At 30.6% G+C, this 20,962-nt stretch overlaps 5 protein-coding genes across 5 annotated transcripts; all 5 read left to right on the top strand.

Annotated features, from left to right (window-relative positions):
• The first annotated feature begins 3,540 nt into the window (after positions 1-3,540).
• LOC115879870 (zinc finger protein 208-like) lies at positions 3,541-10,858 on the top strand. The gene is made up of 4 exons (XM_030896891.1): positions 3,541-5,279; positions 5,383-5,390; positions 8,901-10,086; positions 10,131-10,858. The coding sequence occupies exons 1-4, from the start codon at positions 4,116-4,118 to the stop codon at positions 10,464-10,466; spliced, it is 2,694 nt and encodes an 897-aa protein (XP_030752751.1). The 5' UTR covers positions 3,541-4,115; the 3' UTR covers positions 10,467-10,858.
• A 3,664-nt stretch (positions 10,859-14,522) lies between these two features.
• LOC115879898 (PR domain zinc finger protein 5-like) lies at positions 14,523-15,873 on the top strand. The gene has a single exon (XM_030896940.1). It carries the CDS (start codon positions 14,532-14,534, stop codon positions 15,483-15,485), a length of 954 nt encoding a protein of 317 aa, XP_030752800.1. The 5' UTR covers positions 14,523-14,531; the 3' UTR covers positions 15,486-15,873.
• A 185-nt stretch (positions 15,874-16,058) lies between these two features.
• LOC115879869 (zinc finger protein 37A-like) lies at positions 16,059-16,828 on the top strand. Its single transcript, XM_030896890.1, has one exon. It carries the CDS (start codon positions 16,211-16,213, stop codon positions 16,826-16,828), a length of 618 nt encoding a protein of 205 aa, XP_030752750.1. The 5' UTR covers positions 16,059-16,210.
• A 1,466-nt stretch (positions 16,829-18,294) lies between these two features.
• On the top strand, positions 18,295-19,607 carry LOC115879886 (zinc finger Y-chromosomal protein-like). The gene has a single exon (XM_030896911.1). The coding sequence runs from the start codon at positions 18,517-18,519 to the stop codon at positions 19,429-19,431; it is 915 nt and encodes a 304-aa protein (XP_030752771.1). The 5' UTR covers positions 18,295-18,516; the 3' UTR covers positions 19,432-19,607.
• Positions 19,608-19,937: 330 nt separating this feature from the next.
• LOC115879868 (gastrula zinc finger protein xFG20-1-like) lies at positions 19,938-20,867 on the top strand. The gene has a single exon (XM_030896889.1). It carries the CDS (start codon positions 19,938-19,940, stop codon positions 20,865-20,867), a length of 930 nt encoding a protein of 309 aa, XP_030752749.1.
• Positions 20,868-20,962: the final 95 nt, after the last annotated feature.

Below are 20,962 nucleotides of genomic sequence, written 5' to 3'. Positions count from 1 at the left end.
GGGTGGTACTATGATTAAGTCGCAAAAAAATCACCGTCGGAATTTTTTTGTCGAATTAAAACGACGGCGATTTTTTTGTCTTCAAAAATATATAAAAACATAACACAAAAATTAAAATATAGATTTGTAAATAACATAAACAAAAATGAAACAACGACGTTTATTAGTTAATTTTCTATAAACTATAAATAAAAAACTCTAAACTATCAAAAAAAAACTATAAAAACTATAAACTATAAATAAAACTACAAAACAAAATCAAGTTTTCTAGTACGCTCTTTGGAAAACCTATCAATAACAGCATCAACATTTATTTCAATATCTTTATGGATATTGATTAGAGTTAACCCCACTAATCTGTCCTGGCCAATAAGAACACTTTGTATGCTTTTAATTAGGTCGAACATATTATAAACGATAAATCAACATAATTAAAAGCATACAAAGCGTTCTTATATGTCGGATATTAATTAAAAAAAATCCTTTCATAGTCAATGACTATTTCAATTCTCGTATCTCGTCAAGCGTCAGGTGGGGGGGGGGGGTACTGTCCCCCAGTACCCCCCCTTATCTACGCCCTTGCTTGCACTTGGTTGAATGAAAATAGATTCAAGAGAAATTTTCGAATTTTTTAAGAGAACCTGTTTCTGAAGAGAGTTTTTCTTCAGGCAAAATATTTTCTTTTACGCTTAAATAAATTCTCTTGCCAGCAAATTTTTTTTTCAAGAACGATGACGACTTTAGTTCAAGTCTATCTTTTTTATCAATGTGGTCATGGTCCCATCTCAGGTTTAGTCTTCTTTTAGGTCTCTTAATTCCTCGGAGGTACCATTTTGTAATTTTTGTGGTCCGTCTGTTGTTCGTTCTTCTTGCCAGATGTGCTGCCCATTGCCACTTAAGGGATTTGATTCTGTAGATGACATCTATTACCTTCGTCTTTTGTCGTGTCCACTCTATTTTACGGTCATTCTTGGTTATTCCCAGCATATTTTGATCCATTGAGCGTTGCAACCTGCAATTTTCTTATAATGTCCGTTTTTATTGTTCAGGTCATGACTGGGTAGCACACATTGGTTGAATGTTTTTTTCTTTGGATAAAGTGGCATTCTAAATTTGAATATGATTGAGTTGTCTAGTTACTAGTTCCTTGTACATTACTTTAGTTTTTGATAAATTCATTTTAAGACCTACTTTATTGCTGGCTGTATTTAGATATACGGCACATAGGACTATGTAATCAAAGAATCTTAGATGGTTAAGATTTTAATCCTTTGTCGGTCCAATCCAGTTGACGGAAGATTTCTTCTAATGTTGCTCTAAACAGTTTTGGGGATATCACGTCTCCCTGTCGTACTCCTTTGTCAGTTGGGAACTCTGAGCTTGTTTCATTACTCTTGCTTTCACATCTTGATTCTTTGTATACATTGGCGAGTGTTTCTATATAAGGCCTGTCAATAACCTGTTTTGCTAGGGGGTTAAATAATGTATATATTACTTTTAAAATGGATACTTGTATTAATTAGCCTTGTTTTAAGAGCAACCGGCTATAACAAACTAACTAAAAATGCTGTTATTTTCAAAGAACAATCAGATTCTGCAAAATAGCAGGTAACCAACTATTTGTTTTGTGCTTTATATTGTTTTAATATTAACCAGTTATTTTAGTTAGTTTAGCCATTAAAAATAGCAAGATTGTTAGATAGGTTAGTTTAGGTTAGGTTAAGTTGTGAAAATGCAACATGTGTACATGCAAAATATAAAAAAGAATGGAGTCTATAACTTTCTCGCATTATAGTTGTGAGATTATGTCTTTATTTTATACAAGTTGATTATGCTTCTGCACGTATTTATGTGGATTTTGACAACTTTGCGTAATTATTTACTAGGTATATGGTTTTCTGATATTTTGCAATTTTTTAAGAAACAACTTATACATACATACTTTATAAAAAAGTCTTTATTCAAAAAAAAAAATATTATAATTTTTATCATTGATAATATTCTTAATTAATAAAACATAAAATTGTCGAGGGGTTTGATCACTCGGCTGCGCGAAGTCTAGCCTAAATGGCTACTTTAACTCAACACTCGGGCGATCCTTGCACCTCAAGAACGAAAAAATAATGATTTTATTACTAAATTATATATACGCTTAAATATACGGCCAAATTATAATACACAATATCAAACGTAAGTTACTCGGGATTGAGGGGACTTGTGCTACCATTGTGACGAAGACGATATCAAATTGAATTATTGTTAATTTTGTTATTATATTCTCCGGGAACTTGTGAAGCAACCTCGATGTAATATTATTAGTCATCACTGCAGTAGCACAATTAAGCCTGTATAAGTAGTTAGTACTAATGATAATGGTAGAAAACCGGATAGCAAATAATAAATAATTATCCACTTTAGGAATAACAATGCTCGTAAAGAATAATTTCTTAAGTTAATTATTATTATCAAATTGAACAAGTATTTGTTTAAAAGTTATTTAGTTCTGTAAATAAAATTTATAAAATAATAAAAAAATTGTTATATTGCCATAACCTACCTACTTAAAGATCTACATTAACAAATACCTGGTAAGTATCTAAACTAGCAGCTATTTTTGTAAACTGAAATAAACAGCAAAATAAAACACTAAATCACCACAACACACCAAAATAATTTTACACTGGACGCGCGTTTCGCTTATCATGTTACAACTGAGCGAGTATATAAACGCTCAATTTGTAGATATTAGTTTAGCTTTAATCATCTGCTGATGTGCTAACATTGTGTGTAAAAAAAACATAAATGCTAACATTGTGTGTGCAAAGTGTTTTGGTGTATTGTCGTGATTTAGTGTTTTATATTGCTAATGTAACACCAAATGTTCCAACCGCCAACTGTAAATTGACATAAAGCTACATTTGTATCCGCTTTTATTTCGTCTGTATAATTGCCGGTTACTTTTAAAACAATATCCATTTTAGTCATATCATATACAAGGTGGTCCGAACTGTATTCCGGAAACTTTGGCAGCATATTCTGCAGATAAAAATAGATAAAAAAGTTCGTATAAACGTATGTCCTAAAATGGTTAGTTTCGATGATACAGAGTGTAGAACTTTCAATTTTATTTCGTTTTTTTCCAAATAATTTGATGAATAAAGTAACATCAATATTAGAGTGAAAACTGGCGTCTGGGAGTTTTTTGACATGAGAAATTTGATTTTGATGTCAATATGACTCCTACTTGTTGAGGGCGCCACCTACATATTTTTTAACTGATTTAAAGAGTAAAAATTTTTCGTCCGTACCTGTATAAAACTACTGAGTAAAAAAATATACATTTACGACGTTTTCTACGTAAAAAAGATCTCGCCCAAAGAAGTAAAAATCGCTACGAGTAATGTTTCTCGAGATATTTGGAATCTAAATTATGAATAGGTACCTGTCATCATTGACATAAATAATTAAACATGTTGACTAAATAGTTATTAGAATGAAATAATAAATTTGAATTGTTTTTGTGCCAAAAGTTTAACAAAAACTGTTTTATTATTATTTTTTGAAGAAAAATTTATGATTAATTTCGGACCGGTTTCGATTCGGACCACCCTGGATAAACATTAGTCTAAGAGCCAGTAGCAGGCAACCTATATGTAATTTATAAAACCTGAAATTTTGACCAGTGAGTCTTAGATACACATACACTGACTTCAATCAAAGAGCAACTTATTCAAAGATTATTTGCTCTTTGAATACAGTCAATGTATGTGTATCTGCATTAATTTTTTGTTTTGGATTTTTTTTTGTGATATTTTTGTATATGGATGTTTTAAACTAAGTGTGTTATATGTCAAATGAAAAAGGGATATCCACCCCTCTCTATATCATCCGTATATTCATAGAAATGACAAAGAAAGTCCAGATTTAAATTGTCCTGAAGATGCAAATAAATTTTGCGAAACGTCGACAAATTTAAAACAAAGGACTTCTGTTGAGTTTTTTCGATCCTAACCCAATTAAAAAAAACAGTATAAATTATTTTGGAACGACAACGCTAGAAATTGGATTTACACTTTATATTAAAATATCACCTTTATATTAAGAAGTGATGGCAAATGAATAATTTTAGGAACACCCCAAGGAGAATTAGAACAAAACATGAGCTCTCTATAATAATTTTGGAAAACAGCGATTCACCCAAAAGTTCAGATATAGTAGGCGACGAATGCAAAAAGAATAAACTGTCAGACACAAAATCAAGCAAGGCAGATTATAAATGTCAGATTTGCCTGAAAGTTTACACGTCCTTGCGTCTCTTAAATTTCCATAGGAAAAAACACAAGTTTGAAAAACAGGATCCTTCGTACACGTTTGATAACCTCAAACAGACTTATCGCTGCAATACTTGTTTTAATAAATTTCAACACAAGCATGAAATCAAGGAGCACATTAAAGTGCACTCTTGTATGTGTCCAGTATGTTACGAATACTTTCCAACAGCATTGCTGCTAGGTTGGCATATGGCGGAGCATAATCCGGACGGCTACGTAAGTTGCCCACTCTGTGATCATAAGTATAAGACTTTTTACGGCAATATTCTACAAGCACATATTAGGAAAACTCACGAAAAACTAGATGCCCACTACTGCAAACATTGCGGTTCGTCGTATTTCAAGAAAAATCAACTCATCGAGCACATAAACGTCGTCCATTTAAAACGCGATCCTTACAAATGCGTTGTTTGTGATAAGCAGTTTATAATGAGTGCCAGCTTGTACAAACATCAAGTCGAAAAGCATAAAGTATTAATTGATGGGGATCTCCCCACAAACTCTTGTCTAGTTTGTAAAACAACTTTCAGAAAAGTATCTGCTTTGGAAAAACACCTAAATGAAAAGCATCGCAATCCAAAATTGAAGAAACAGCAGACTTATGTTTGTGATACTTGTGGTAAAGGATTCGGATATAGGCAAAGTTTAAAAGTTCACCAGCGAGGCCACGAAGGAATCAAACCATTCAAATGTTCGTTTTGTTCTAAAGTGTTTAAGTTGAATTCGCAGAGGTTAGTTCACGAAGCAGTCCATACAAATATCAGGCCGTATTCCTGCGATCAGTGTGGACTTCGATTTAAACTAATGAAAACTTTGAGGGTCCATTTAAATACTCACAAAGTAGAAAAATCTTTTGTGTGTGAGTTCTGCAAGAAAGGGTACAATAGAGCTGATCATTACAAGTTACACCTAAAGAATTGTAAAAGAAGTCCTATACATTGCAAGAAAGCTAACTGATCTGTTAAAGTGTCTTCTAAAAAATCTTTGTATGAATACATAAATAAAATTGTATGATTTTGTAATTTTTAAACCTCATTAATTCTTATATTAGTATTTTAAGTAATTTATTTGATAGATATAAGTCATGGTACAAAGAATACAAGGTATGATCGATAGCGGCTCCAATTTCGTTCAGTTCGCGCATACCACCTGTGACGTCACTAGGAAAATAATGAATAAATAAAAAATAAAGAAAGTTGACAGGAGATCTGCATTTTTTGGGGTTATGGTTAAGAATTGTTTATTTTTCAGTTCCAAAAATATATTTTAAATGATAAAATAATATTTTTTTATAACCAATTAATAAGATAGTTATTATTAATTTTGATTATCGTTATATTTTTGCAGTTTTTTTTATTATTTTGCTGTTGCAACCAAAGGTTCCAACCCTCAATTGTAAGTTTCTTTAAGATTTTAAAACTTCTTCAAAATGGCAAAAAATATGACATTATTTAAAATACTATCAATAACCTATCAAAGAATAAAATGGAAATCATAATATTACCATAGAAACGCGTTTTGATTTTTAGAACTTTAAAAAAAAATTAACTATATTTTCATGTTTTTTTTTCATTTCTCTAAAACACTACAGAAATTTGGACCAGTATAAACGGGATTAACCATGTTAGGACAAGCAAATTTTTTTATGAAGAATGCATTTTTTGCAAAATGTCAATAATAAAAAATTGTACGATATTTTGTGAAGTGAAACTTCTTACTAATGAAACTTCTTACTAACAGCTGTTAAATTGAAGATTTTGAAGAATATACATATATTTTTTTTTAATTGATTGTATATATATATATTTTATTAGAGTTAATATAAAACCGTATGCTATTCTAGCTTTATTACCCGGCCGGATACCCTAGCAGCTGTGGCCATTAAACCAAAATACTCCTATAGTCTATAAAATGAATAACTTTGAATTTTGACCGTTATTTTTTACCAACATGGCAGATATAAAATGTCAAAAAAGTTACTGATATTCTTTAAATTGAGTGTCTAAACGAATCAGATAGGTAACTCTTTTTATTTTCGTGAAATAGAAAAGGAAAATAATAAAACAAGTGACAGTTCCTTCTCTTCTTGCAAAAATTAACACGAAATGTCATAATTGTTAAAAGTAAAATGACATCAGCTTTTGACATTTCTAAATATCAGACCAATCCCGTCTCTAATAGAACAGCCACGAAGCGAGATTTATGACGTCATGCTAGTTAGATACTACCCTTGTATATGAGAATACTACGGATTAATAAATATGTTGTAGAATACATGGAAAACATAATTATTCCTCGTATTTTTGGTTTTAAAAAAAATTGTATTTGTAAAAATGATATAGTTTACATGAAATGTACATAATATACAGTTAATAAATACAATATAATATACCTATTTATAGTAATAAATACTTTGGCAAATAAACTATGAACCATACAAATGCAGCAAATGTTTTACAATATACATAATAAATAGGTACATAAGATAATGGGTAAAATGCAAAATATATTTTAAATTTTGGGGTTTGAAAATCGATCTAATTTAACAAATAACATTCAATATCTACTAATAGTGATGTATTATTATTTGCATTCACAAAATTTATGTATATAATATGTATATTTTGCAAGTATCAATGTTTCAAAAATTATATTTGCAAATAATACAATAAAATAGAAAAAAGGCGTCAGCGATGGCTATGAAATAAAGATCGCTGTCATTTTATATGCAAAATTATTCTAAAATTTTTAATTTTCTTGGGATTTAGGTTCGGGAAAACGCTGATTGAGTTTTCATTTGGTTTTTCATTATTTTTATTTGGTTTAAAAAAAAAAACGTTTCGGCTAACATTATAGCCTTCATCAGTGTTGTGTCATATGAAAAAAATAGTGTCGAATGTAATCCAAAAAATTACATATAAAATATTCACAACCTAACCTAACACCACATAATGTTTACTACAGCAATTAATAAATTAATATAAACTTGTCAAAAGATGACCACATATTTTTTAATATTATTATTCTTAACACTAAAACTATCTACATTGACTATGGAGTACGATTTCAGCCATAGTCAATGTAGATAGTTTTAGTGCTAAGAATAATAATTTTAAAAAATATCTGGTCATCTTTTGACAAGTTTATATTAATTTATTAATAACAACAATATTATATAATATAACAATATTATATTATGTATATTTAATGTAAACTATATCATTTTTAAAATACAAACCAAAAATACGAGAAATAATCATGTTTTCCATGATGTATTCTACAACATATTTGTTAATCCGTAGTATCTAACTAGCGTGACGTCATAAATCTCGTTCCGAGGCTGTTCTATTAGAGACGGTATTGCGTCAGCATGGCCGCAAGTTGCTAACCTAATAAAATTAACACTAAAAAAGCCCGCAAGAACTGTCAAATTCAAAGTTATTCGTTTCACCGACTATACATCTATATCTCTGACTACTACTAACCAACAATTTGTTTTGTGTGCTCTGGTTTGGTTTGGTTGTTTTTGTTTAAATCTTTTGTTCATTATTCGTGTTGGAGATTTATTTTTAAATTAATGTTAATCGTTAGGCAACCAGTAAACTCATAGAATATGTATTTCTTTTGCATAATCAAAATTGTCACTCTAAATTTTACATAACCAAATGGTCACTCTAAATCGCTGTTTTTTTTTAGACAGTTGTCACTTGTCTTGTCATTCAATCAGAATGTTGTTAACAAAAGTTTCACTTCAAAAAAGTTTTCTTCTTGTAAAGACAATCCGGCGACATACTCTATATATAAGATATGTCTATGGTTTAATTTAAGCTATGGGCTGGAGCGGCAGTTTTGGTGTTCATCTGCTGGCTGGATGAAAAGGAAATACTGCTGTTAAAATTTTATCATAAAAATATATGAAATATAGACTTAAATGTTTTAAAAGATTTAATTCTTTTTTTATGGCTCTTGTTTTTTCTATTTCATAAAGAGATTTAAATCACAAATTATTTTGAAAATTACTTAAATTTTAAGTTTTCAATCAGATTGCAGCTCTGCTATTGGTAATTAAACTTAGTTCCTTAAAAATATTTTTGGAATAAATATTATCAAAGAATGTTACTGTATCTTTGAATTTGAGATTCGCTCAGGTTTAGTAGAGTTTTGAAAAATATAGAATTATTAAAGTCTGTTATTTCTCATTGAATTTAGTCTTTAAATAAATTGTTTAATTAATAATTTAGGATAATTAATTATAAATTTGGGTAATTTTTAAGGAGTAGGTGTTTTTAAGTGTTTTTTTTGTATTTCATTGAAACTATATTTTTCCTAGCTATAGGTATATTTTGTTTAAAACTTAAGGTCTCAGTTATTATTGGCATAGACTATTTATGTATTATTGAAATTGTGTTCTGTAAAATATGTAATATTTTTGTTAATGGTATGAAGTAGTTAAGAATAGATTTGTTTTATATAAAATAACATTTTTAATAATAAAGATATTTTTTTGCCTAAAAAGTTTTATTTCTTTTAATTTTATAAAAAACACTAAAATTGTATTATTTTTTTTAGGAAAAGAAGACGCAGAAAATCATATTCCTCTAAATTACCTGAATATCCTTGTACCGATTGTTCAAACGTATCTTTAACGCAAAGAACAGCAAATCTACATAAACATCTTCATAAAGACGAATCTTTCTATACCGTTGATAGAACGAAAAAACTTTTTCTTTGTATTTACTGTTCAGCTAGGTATTCTTCTAAGAAAGAAATCCGAAATCATTTTACTAGTCATTCCATTACCTGCAAAGAATGCAGTATCTCATTTGACAATCCGTTTTGCCTTGGATTACATATGGCTCAACACGATCAAAGTGAACGCGTATCTTGCCCTCTTTGTGATTATAAAGGCACTTTTGCTGTTTCTTTAAGAAAACACATTTCCAATATCCATTTTGAGGTATTAAAAGATACTAAATATGATCAAGAAGAAGAAGAAAATCACGTGCCTTCAAGAAAGTCAAAAATAAGCAAAAACGATATTGACAGACTTCGAAGGGAGTTAAACACAAAAAGAAAACGAGAACAGAGACTGAAAACTAAATTAATATGTAGCATTTGTGGAAAGAAATATCCTACCATTAAAGACCTGAGGAATCATAGAAAAGTTCACAAGGCCGAACGAATGGAATTGCTGTTTGCCTTTAATCCTTTAAGAAAAGCGTATTCATGTGACACATGTCATCAAGAGTTTCGAGAAGAACATGAAATACAAAGCCACGTTGAAACTCATACATATACTTGTAGTGTATGTTCTGTTGACTTCAAAAAACCTATATTTTTAGGGTTACACATGGCCGAACATAACGACAAAGGTGAGATTAGCTGTCCTTTATGCGATCACGAGTTTAAAACGTTGTGCAAAAGTAGGCTATTGAGGCATATTAAACAGAAGCATCAGAAGGAACGCCCCAAAACAAGTCAATGTGAGTATTGTGGGTCGTCATATTTATCAAAGCAGATGCTAGAAGACCATATCAAAGTAATTCATTTACAAAAGGAACCGTATAAGTGTATCGTGTGCGAACACACGTTTACTTTGAAGTCAAGTATGAGGATACATCAAATAAACAAGCACAGGGTCGTAGACGAAAGCGAATTATCGTCAAACTACTGTACATTATGCAAAATGTCCTTTAAAAAGCCTTCGTCTTTGGCTAAGCATCTGGAAATGAAAAGGTGCGTGCCAACACCTAGGGTAGAACGCCAAGGACACTTTGTTTTGACCTGTGCGGTAAAGAGTTTCGTTTCTACAAAACCTTCAATCTGCACCAAAGGGATCACGCAGGAGACAAGCCATATAAATGTTCCTACTGCCCGAAATCTTTTGTTATTAATTCTAAGAGGCTTGCTCACGAAGTTTCCCACACGGATGCCAGGCCATATTCCTGCGAGACTTGCGGACAGAGTTACAAAACCTGGAAGCATCTTAGGCGACATCTAGTCGTTCACAATTCGAGCGTACTCCCATTTACGTGTCATTTTTGTGATAGAGAATTTTCGACTAAAGACACCTTAAGAGCACACGTGAGGCTGTGTTCGAAAAAGTACTTAGTTCCTTATAATATTAATAATTAATGACTTAAATAATATAATTGAAATTGAATTTCGAGTCGTAATTTTCTGATATGTTTTGAAAATTAAGATAGTCTCGTTTGTCATTTTACTTCTCACAGGTCCATTTTTTCAGAACATTAATGTTATTTTTCATAAGTTTTCATTTTTCGCAGTGAGTGGTAAATAATATTAGGTACAACCTAATTTTATAATATAGTTCTGGCCTCAAAGCGCTCCCAGCCCTAACAGGTGTACAATAAATTGCTCATTTTTGATTTGACATTTTTATGCATAATCTGTGTAGATATGATTCACCGGTCTTATTTTCTCTGTATTATGTTTAATCCTACAGTGACTGTTTTAAGTGCTGTTTTTAACAGATTAATCATTATTTATTAATTGTAAATAATGTTAATATTATAAATAATGTAAGCAATAAGTGTAAAATTTTAATATTTACAGTAAATAATATAATATAATAAATATTTTATTTTATTTTAAATAAGATGTTTTACTTCGAGAGAAAATCCTCTAATATTAAAAGAGTAAATTTACCAGTAAAATACTTCATTTAATTATAATTGATTATTTTGTACGTCAAATATTGAATCACTGCTTTATTCATAATCCATTGTGTGCAATCAACAATTTGTTACACTTTGACAGATGTTTTGAGAAGCACTTAACGTGAGTTAAGGAACGACCCAAGACAAATCAAAGTGAGTATTGTGGATCGTCATATTTATGCAAATGCTAGAAGTCCATATCGAAGTAATTTACTTACAAAAGGAACCGTATAAGTGTATCGTTTACGAACATACGTTTACTTTGAAGTCAAGTATGAGGATACATCAAATAAACAAACACAGGGTCGTAGACGAAAGCGAATTATCTTCAAACTACTGTACATTATGCAAAATGTCCTTTAAAAAGCCTTCGTCTTTGGCTCTCTCTTCAGTCCTGACCCCCATTAGGGAGTGTAGTGGTCAGCGTAACATCATGGATAATTTTTCTCCATGCGCCTCTATCTTTTGTCATCTCGATGACACCGTGCATTGACTTGCTACAGCTAGTCGTGATCAGCAATTACGATATTGTAAAGAACTTATCCTTTTTAAACAGTATCCGACTTATAATTTAGTAGTATAAGGACTATTTAATACATCTATGGAATACTAAAACCTACTTTATTAAACTGTAGTATTAATATCTCAATATATGTGTATAACAAGAAAAAAAATATTGATAATATTAAAGACGTGACAACATAGGCTGGATGACAAAGGCTCGGTCGACTGTACCCAGAACTAAACAAAAAATATTGTTTGACCGCGTTGAGATGTAAATAGTGTAGTCTATATTTTATTTTCAGTCTATGAGAGAACAACAATATCTAGATCGGAGATTTTTTGCACATCATTGTTTTACAACGAGAACTATCGATTAAAAATATTTTCAATATGGCGGCACTTCCGGAAATACCGGAAGTTGAGAGCAACTTTCTTATTTTAAATGGGTGCCCCCATTTTTTATTACATACTTAAATTCTCTGTAAAATTCTATGAATATTGATGTTAAACACTCTATACCTACCATTAACCGTTTTTGAGAAAAACATTTTTTTTTAAATTTTTGGATGAAAAAAATTACCTGTCAAAAAAAATTGTATAGCCTAAAAGTCAAACTTAGTGATTACCGCAGCCACTATGACATAAAGAGAAGACATGTGGCTATCTATTTCAAAAATTAATTTTTTTAAATGTCATATAATAATTAAACGGTAGCTGTCATGGAATTGAGCGGTTAAAAAATTATCATAAATCATTTTTTTCAAATGGAAACCCACTTTTTTTTATTTCACTAATGAAAAGGGGTTTCAATTCGTTACTTTCTAGCTATACATGTTCCTATACCTAAAATAAATCAAGTTATTTAAGATTTAATTTGAAAACGCATATTTTTCTTGATTTTATCTAACTTCCTTTGACATTAAGTGTCAGAAAATGTATTTCCATCTGTCAGAAAACGAATTATTTGAATTTCCTATATTATAAATACTGCTTGCCCCCCCTTAAGAGTTTAAAAAGTGTACTTATAAAAATATATCTCGTATTTTCGCTCTTTAGCTTTGTCTTTAGTGATATCTAATAGTTGATATTAGTAATAATATTCCGTATGATCAAAAAAAAACAGCGCAAAGTTGACTCGGAAATGATGCTGCTTTTTGAACAAAGTCATAGGCTACTGGTTAAAATCAAGGAAATATACGCTTTACAACTAAATCTTGAACAACTTAAAAACGATTTATTTTAGGTATAGGAACATGTATAGTCAAAAAGTAACGAATTGAAAAGCCTTTTCACTAGTGAAATAAAAAAAGTGGGTTTCTATTTGAAAAAAATGACTGATGATAATTTTTAAATCGCTCTATTCTATGACAGCTGCGGCCATTATTACATGACATTCGAACAATTTAAATTTTGAAATAGATAGCCACACGTTTTCTCTTTATGGCACAGTGGCTGTGGTAATCACTAAATTTGACGTTTAGGCTATACACATATTTTTGACAGGCAGTTTTTTTCGTTCAAAAATTTTAAATATTTTTTTCTCGAAAACGGTTAATGTTAGGTATAGAGTGATTAATATCAAAATTCATAAAATTTTACAGAGTATTTAAGTATGTAATAAAAAATGGGGGCACCCATTTAAAATAATAAAGTTGCTGTCAACTTTCGGTATTTCCGGAAGTGCCGCCATATTGAAAATATTTTTAATCGGTTGTGAAACTATGATGTGCAAAAAATCTCCGAGCTAGATGTTGTAGTTCGCCAGAAACTTCTAATGCACGCTTAGCCTGGGACACCCTGTATATTGGATATGTCTATGGCATAATTTAAGCTAAAACTGGGGCGGCAATTGTTTTTCATCTGTTGCCTGAAAAGGAAATACTGCACTGTTAAACATTTATCTGAAAAATATATGAAAAATAGACTTAATTTTAAAAGATTTAAGTCTTTTTTTATGGCAAGTCTTTCTCTATTTCAGAATAGAGATTTAAATCTCAAATCATTTTGAAAATTACTTAAATTTTAAGTTTTCAGTTAGCTTACAACTTTGCTATTGGTAATTAAACTTAGTTAACCTTAAAAATATTTTTGGAATAAATATTATCAAAAAATGTTACTGCATCTTTGAATTTGAGATTCGCTCAGGTTTAGTAGAGTTTTGAAAAATACATAATTATTAATGTCTATTATTTCACATGGAATGTGTCATTATTTAGTATTTAATATATATTATTGAAATTGTGTTCTGTAAAATATGTAATATTTTTGTTAATGGTATGAATTAGTTAAGAATAGATTTGTTTTATATAAAATAACATTTTTAATAATAAAGATATTTTTTTGCCTAAAAAGTTTTATTCCTTTTTAGTTTATAAAAAACACTAAAATTGTATTATTTTTTTAGGAAAAGAAGACGCAGAAAATCATATTCCTCTAAATTACCTGAATATCCTTGTACCGATTGTTCAAACGTATCTTTAACGCAAAGAACAGCAAATCTACATAAACATCTTCATAAAGACGAATCTTTCTATACCGTTGATAGAACGAAAAAACTTTTTCTTTGTATTTACTGTTCAGCTAGGTATTCTTCTAAGAAAGAAATCCGAAATCATTTTACTAGTCATTCCATTACCTGCAAAGAATGCAGTATCTCATTTGACAATCCGTTTTGCCTTGGATTACATATGGCTCAACACGATCAAAGTGAACGCGTATCTTGCCCTCTTTGTGATTATAAAGGCACTTTTGCTGTTTCTTTAAGAAAACACATTTCCAATATCCATTTTGAGGTATTAAAAGATACTAAATATGATCAAGAAGAAGAAGAAAATCACGTGCCTTCAAGAAAGTCAAAAATAAGCAAAAACGATATTGACAGACTTCGAAGGGAGTTAAACACAAAAAGAAAACGAGAACAGAGACTGAAAACTAAATTAATATGTAGCATTTGTGGAAAGAAATATCCTACCATTAAAGACCTTAGGAATCATAGAAAAGTCACAAGGCCGAACGAATGGAATTGCTGTTTGCCTTTAATCCTTTAAGAAAAGCGTATTCATGTGACACATGTCATCAAGAGTTTCGAGAAGAACATGAAATACAAAGCCACGTTGAAACTCATACATATACTTGTAGTGTATGTTCTGTTGACTTCAAAAAACCTATATTTTTAGGGTTACACATGGCCGAACATAACGACAAAGGTGAGATTAGCTGTCCTTTATGCGATCACGAGTTTAAAACGTTGTGCAAAAGTAGGCTATTGAGGCATATTAAACAGAAGCATCAGAAGGAACGCCCCAAAACAAGTCAATGTGAGTATTGTGGGTCGTCATATTTATCAAAGCAGATGCTAGAAGACCATATCAAAGTAATTCATTTACAAAAGGAACCGTATAAGTGTATCGTGTGCGAACACACGTTTACTTTGAAGTCAAGTATGAGGATACATCAAATAAACAAGCACAGGGTCGTAGACGAAAGCGAATTATCGTCAAACTACTGTACATTATGCAAAATGTCCTTTAAAAAGCCTTCGTCTTTGGCTAAGCATCTGGAAATGAAAAGGTGCGTGCCAACACCTAGGGTAGAACGCCAAGGACACTTTGTTTGTGACCTGTGCGGTAAAGAGTTTCGTTTCTACAAAACCTTCAATCTGCACCAAAGAGATCACGCAGGAGACAAGCCATATAAATGTTCCTACTGCCCGAAATCTTTTGTTATTAATTCTAAGAGGCTTGCTCACGAAGTTTCCCACACGGATGCCCGGCCATATTCCTGCGAGACTTGCGGGCAGAGTTACAAAACCTGGAAGCATCTTAGGCGACATCTAGTCGTTCACAATTCGAGCGTACTCACATTTACGTGTCATTTTTGTGATAGAGAATTTTCGACTAAAGACACCTTAAGAGCACACGTGAGGCTGTGTTCGAAAAAGTACTTAGTTCCTTATAATATTAATAATTAATGACTTAAATAATATAAATGAAATTGAATTTCGAGTCGTAATTTTCTGATATGTTTTGAAAATTAAGATAGTCTCGTTTGTCATTTTACTTCTCACAGGTCCATTTTTCAGAACATTAATGTTTTTCATAAGTTTTCATTTTTCGCAGTTATTGGTAAATAATATTAGGTACAACCTAATTTTATAATATAGTTCTGGCCTCAAAACGCTCCCAGCCTAACAGGTGTACAATAAATTGCTCATTTTTGATTTGACATTTTTATGCATAATCTGTGTAGATATTATTCACCGGTCTTATTTTCTCTGTATTATATTTAATCCTACAGTGACTGTTTAAAGTGCTGTTCTTAACAGATTAATAATTATTTATTAATTGTAAATAATGTTAATATTATAAATAATGTAAGCAATAAGTGTAAAATTTTAATATTTACAGTAAATAATATAATATAATAAATATTTTATTTTATTTTAAATAAGATGTTTTACTTCGAGAGAAAATCCTCTAATATTAAAAAAGTAAATTTACTAGTAAAATACTTCATTTAATTATAATTGATCATTTTGTAAGTCAAAATATTGAATCACTGCTTTATTCATAATACATTGTGTGCAATCAACAATTTGTTACACTTTGACAGATGTTTTGAGAACCACTTAACGTGAGTTAATGAACGACCCAAGACAAATCAAAGTGAGTATTGTGGATCGTCATATTTATGTAAATGCTAGAAGTCCATATCGAAGTAATTTACTTACAAAAGGAACCGTATAAGTGTATCGTTTACGAACATACGTTTACTTTGAAGTCAAGTATGAGGATACATCAAATAAACAAACACAGGGTCGTAGACGAAAGCGAATTATCTTCAAACTATTGTACATTATGCAAAATGTCCTTTAAAAAGCCTTCGTCTTTGGCTAAGCATCTGGAAATGAAAAGGTGCGTGCCAACACCTAGGGTAGAACGCCAAGGACACTTTGTTTGTGACCTGTGCGGTAAAGAGTTTCGTTTCTACAAAACCTTCAATCTGCACCAAAGGGATCACGCAGGAGACAAGCCATATAAATGTTCCTACTGCCCGAAATCTTTTGTTATTAATTCTAAGAGGCTTGCTCACGAAGTTTCCCACACGGATGCCAGGCCATATTTCTGCGAGACTTGCGGACAGAGTTACAAAACCTGGAAGCATCTTAGGCGACATCTAGTCGTTCACAATTCAAGCGTACTCACATTTACGTGTCATTTTTGTGATAGAGAATTTTCGACTAAAGACACCTTAAGAGCACACGTGAGGCTGTGTTCGAAAAAGTACTTAGTTCCTTATAATATTAATAATTAATTACTTAAATAATATAATTGAAATTGAATTTCGAGTCGTAATTTTCTCATATCTTTTGAAAATTAAGATATTCTCGTTTGTCATTTTACTTCGCACAGGCCCATTTTTTAGAACAATAATATTGTTTTTCATAGGTTTTCGTAAATAATGTTAAGCACAGCCTAATTTTATAATATAGTTCGGGCCTTAAAGCGCTCTCAGCCTAACAGGTGTACAATAAATTGCTCATTTTAGATTGGACCTTTTATGCATAATCTGTGTAGATATGATTCACCGGTCTTATTTTCTCTGTATTATGTTTAATCTTACAGTGGCTATTTTAAGTGCTGTACTTAACATATTAATTATTTATTAATTGTAAATAATGTTAATATTATAAATAATGTAAACAATGAATTTAAAGAAATAAAATTTTAATATTTATAGTAAATAATATAATAAATATTTTATTTTAAATGAGATATTTTACTTCAAAAAAGTTAAAAAATGTCTATACCTATGTGGCGGATTCATCTATCCAAAAAAATCCTTTATGGGTTTTTCGCCACTGCACTGCAAGAAATATCTACAAAATAAAATAGTTATTTTTTGTAAACACTTCTGCGTTAAACAAAATTAATAAATAAATTAATATTTTCAAAAAAGTTAATATTAAAAAAGTAAGTTTAGTCAAATACTTACTAATTATAACTGATATTTTTACAAGTTGAACAAAATATTGAAGCACTGCTTTATTCGTAATTCATTGTGTGCAGTCAATAATTTGTTTTACACTTAGAAGAAGATTTTAAGACGCACTTCTGATTCACGCCAATTAAGGGCCAAATGAGATCGGATATCTCGTGAGTAAGGTTCGATTTAAGCACAAGCTCGGTAGTCGGAAGGCCATTATATGACTGAGGACCGCGGTTCGGATTCCGCGTAAACAAAGTAGGTTTCTTTTAGATTAGCCTTGGAAAAATGAGACGCTAAAAAAATATAATATACTTAGGTTGCATTGGGACACTAAACGAGTATCTTATTTCTATAATGCGTCTTGAAGGTTTTTTGAGAAAAGTTTTAAAAAAGTGGACAAAATTCGGTCTATAACCTGCTAATAATTAAATTTAATATTTTAATTAATATTTTTGAACATTACCTAAAAAATCTTGAACATTACCTATAAAAAATCTTTGCTTATTTCAAATCTTATAGTAAAAGTTGTATGAAAACTAATAATTGAGGAAAGTTATAAAAAAAATGGACGGAAAAATAAATCAAATCAGCATATCAATGGATTACTTAATCAAACGAATTAATCAAATTCAAATATAATCTCGAAATTTTGAATTTATTTTAAATTTTCGATTCTAGTTTTTTGGCAACCTTAGTTTACGTTCATATATTTTCAAATTTTTGCTATAAAATATATTTCAACGATTAATGAATATATTAGTAGTATTAATTTTAATATTAAAAACAGATATACAATCAATTCAAAATAATCAGTTTATGTTAACGTTCAAAATTAATAATGTGTAATATTTTTTAGGCATTACCCTATCTATTTTCAAAACGTAGAATCCGAAATTAAAATAGAACCCATAGAAGAAATAGAGGTAAAAGAGGAATTCTTTGATACGGATGCAAAATTGGGATTTTCTTGTACAGTATGCCATGAACAATACAGGACAAAATCTCAACTCATTATGCATAACCAAATTCACGAAGTTAAAGCAGTTAACACTAACTATTCTAACGACTTTATAAACTGTAAAGAAGAACCTCAGTCGCTTGCAGAAATTTCAGATCATGTTATATCAAATCAACAATATTGCAAGATATGTAATGAGTGCTTTCCTAACGATTTGGTTTTAGCAGCACATATGGCCGAACATAATAAAGGTCTAAACAGATTTTATTGTCCGTATTGTAATTATAAAACTAACGGCATAAAATATTTGCGCACCCACTTATTTGGTGTACATTATAAAGTTAAAGTGAGCGAAGAAATTGAAAGTGGTAGTAATCTGATAGAAAAGAAAGCGAAACTTGATTTATACACGAATTGTTTTGAATGTACAGTATGTCATAAGAGATATCCTTTGAGAAAACAACTGTATCTACATAATCGGGTACATAAGGTAGAGGAAAAAGAAGCGGGGTATACAGAATCTATTCCTCCTGGTTCTTTCACCTGTAATTATTGCAACGTTCAATGCAATACGCGTGAAATAGCAGATGATCACATTAAATCTCACCAAGAATCATGTCAGAAATGCAACCTGTCCTTTCCTAACGCCTTAATTTTAGGCATACACATGGCTGACCATTACCAAGACGACACTTTTCATTGTATCCACTGCAATTATAAAACTCTCTTTGCGCTGTACTTGAAAAGACACATATTCCGTAGTCATTACAAAAAGAAATCATTCAATTGTCACTCGTGCTATGCTACGTATTGTTCGAAACGTCAACTGAACGAACATATTCGATTTCATCACGATCATATGGACCCATATGCTTGTGTAGTTTGCGAAAAAAAGTTTACCGTGAAAACCAGTTTTCGAAAACATCAAATTAAGAAACATAGACCTTTAGTAGATGGCGTCATACCTTAATATTCAACAAAGTCACTCATATCCTATAGTAAAAGGTGTATGAAAAAGGAAAGTTATAAAAAATGGAAAGAAAAATAAAATCATATCAGCATAATATCAATGCATTACTTAATCAAAATAATTAATACAATTTAAATATAATCTCCAAATTTTGAATTTATTTTATATTTTTAAATATAGTTGTTTGGCAGCCTTAGTTTGTGTTTATATATTTTCAAATTTTTGAATAATTAATGAACATATTACTATTAGTATTTATTTTAATATTACAAACAGACATACAATCAATTCATATTCAAATAATTCATTTATATTAAAGTTTAAAATTAATAATATGTAATATTTTTAGTGATTACCCCATTTATTTTCAAAACGTAGAATCCGAAATTAAAATAGAACCCAAAGAAGAAACTGAGGTAAAAGAGGAATCCTTTGATACGGATGCAAAATTGGGATTTTCTTGTACAGTATGCCAAAAACAATACAGGACAAAATCTCTACTCATTATGCATAACCAAATTCACGAAGTTAATGCAGTTAACACTAACTATAATGTTGATAACTGTTCTAAGGTCTTTATAAACTGTAAAGAAGAACCTCAATCGCTTGAAGAAATTTCAAATCATGTTATATCAAATCAACAAAATTGCAAGATATGTAATGAGTGCTTTTCTAACGATTTGGTTTTAGCAGCACATATGGCCGAACATAATAAAGGTCTAAATAGATTTTATTGTCCGTATTGTAATTATAAAACTAACGGCATAAAATATTTGCGCACCCACTTATTTGGTGTACATTATAAAGTTAAAGTGAGCGAAGAAATTGAAAATGGTAGTAATCTGATAGAAAAGAAAGCGAAACTTGATTTATACACGAATTGTTTTGAATGTACAGTATGTCATAAGAGATATCCTTTGAGAAAACAACTGTATCTACATAATCGGGTACATAAGGTAGAAGAAAAAGAAGCGGGGTATACAGAATCTATTCCTCCTGGTTCTTTCACCTGTAATTATTGCAACGTTCAATGCAATACGCGTGAAATAGCAGATGATCACATTAAATCTCACCAAGAAACATGTCAGAAATGCAACCTGTCCTTTCCTAACGCCTTAATTTTAGGCATACACATGGCTGACCATTACCAAGACGACACTTTTCATTGTATCCACTGCAATTACAAAACTGTCTTTGCGCCATACTTGAAAAGCCACATATTCGGTAGCCATTACAAAAAGAAATCATTCAAGTGTCACTCGTGCTATGCTACGTATTGTTCTAAACGTCAATTGAACGAACATGTTCGATTTTATCACGATCATATGGACCCATATGCTTGTGTAGTTTGCGAAAGAAAGTTCACCGTAAAAACCAGTCTTCAAAAACATCAAGTTAAGAAACACAGACCTTTAGTAGATGGCATCATACCTTAATATTCAACAAAGTCACTCAAATCCTATAGTAACAGGTGTGTGAAAAGGAAAGTTATAAAAAATGGAAGGAAAAATAAATCATATGAGCATAATAT

Source organism: Sitophilus oryzae, unplaced genomic scaffold (assembly GCF_002938485.1).
Source record: "Sitophilus oryzae breed Bouriz unplaced genomic scaffold, Soryzae_2.0 scaffold_158_pilon_pilon, whole genome shotgun sequence".
NCBI classification, from domain to species: Eukaryota; Metazoa; Arthropoda; class Insecta; order Coleoptera; family Curculionidae; genus Sitophilus; species Sitophilus oryzae.
This window is presented reverse-complemented; position numbering and strand designations above follow the sequence as displayed.

Excerpts from the sequence above, each read along its gene's own strand:
- LOC115879870 (XM_030896891.1), top strand. The coding sequence starts at position 4,116 with ATGAATAATTTTAGGAACACCCCAAGGAGAATTAGAACAAAACATGAG. Across the intron at positions 10,087-10,130 it reads GGTGCGTGCCAACACCTAGG|TTTCGTTTCTACAAAACCTT; the intron begins GTAGAACGCCAA and ends TGCGGTAAAGAG.
- LOC115879898 (XM_030896940.1), top strand. The coding sequence starts at position 14,532 with ATGGAATTGCTGTTTGCCTTTAATCCTTTAAGAAAAGCGTATTCATGT.
- LOC115879869 (XM_030896890.1), top strand. The coding sequence starts at position 16,211 with ATGCTAGAAGTCCATATCGAAGTAATTTACTTACAAAAGGAACCGTAT.
- LOC115879886 (XM_030896911.1), top strand. The coding sequence starts at position 18,517 with ATGCATAACCAAATTCACGAAGTTAAAGCAGTTAACACTAACTATTCT.
- LOC115879868 (XM_030896889.1), top strand. The coding sequence starts at position 19,938 with ATGCATAACCAAATTCACGAAGTTAATGCAGTTAACACTAACTATAAT.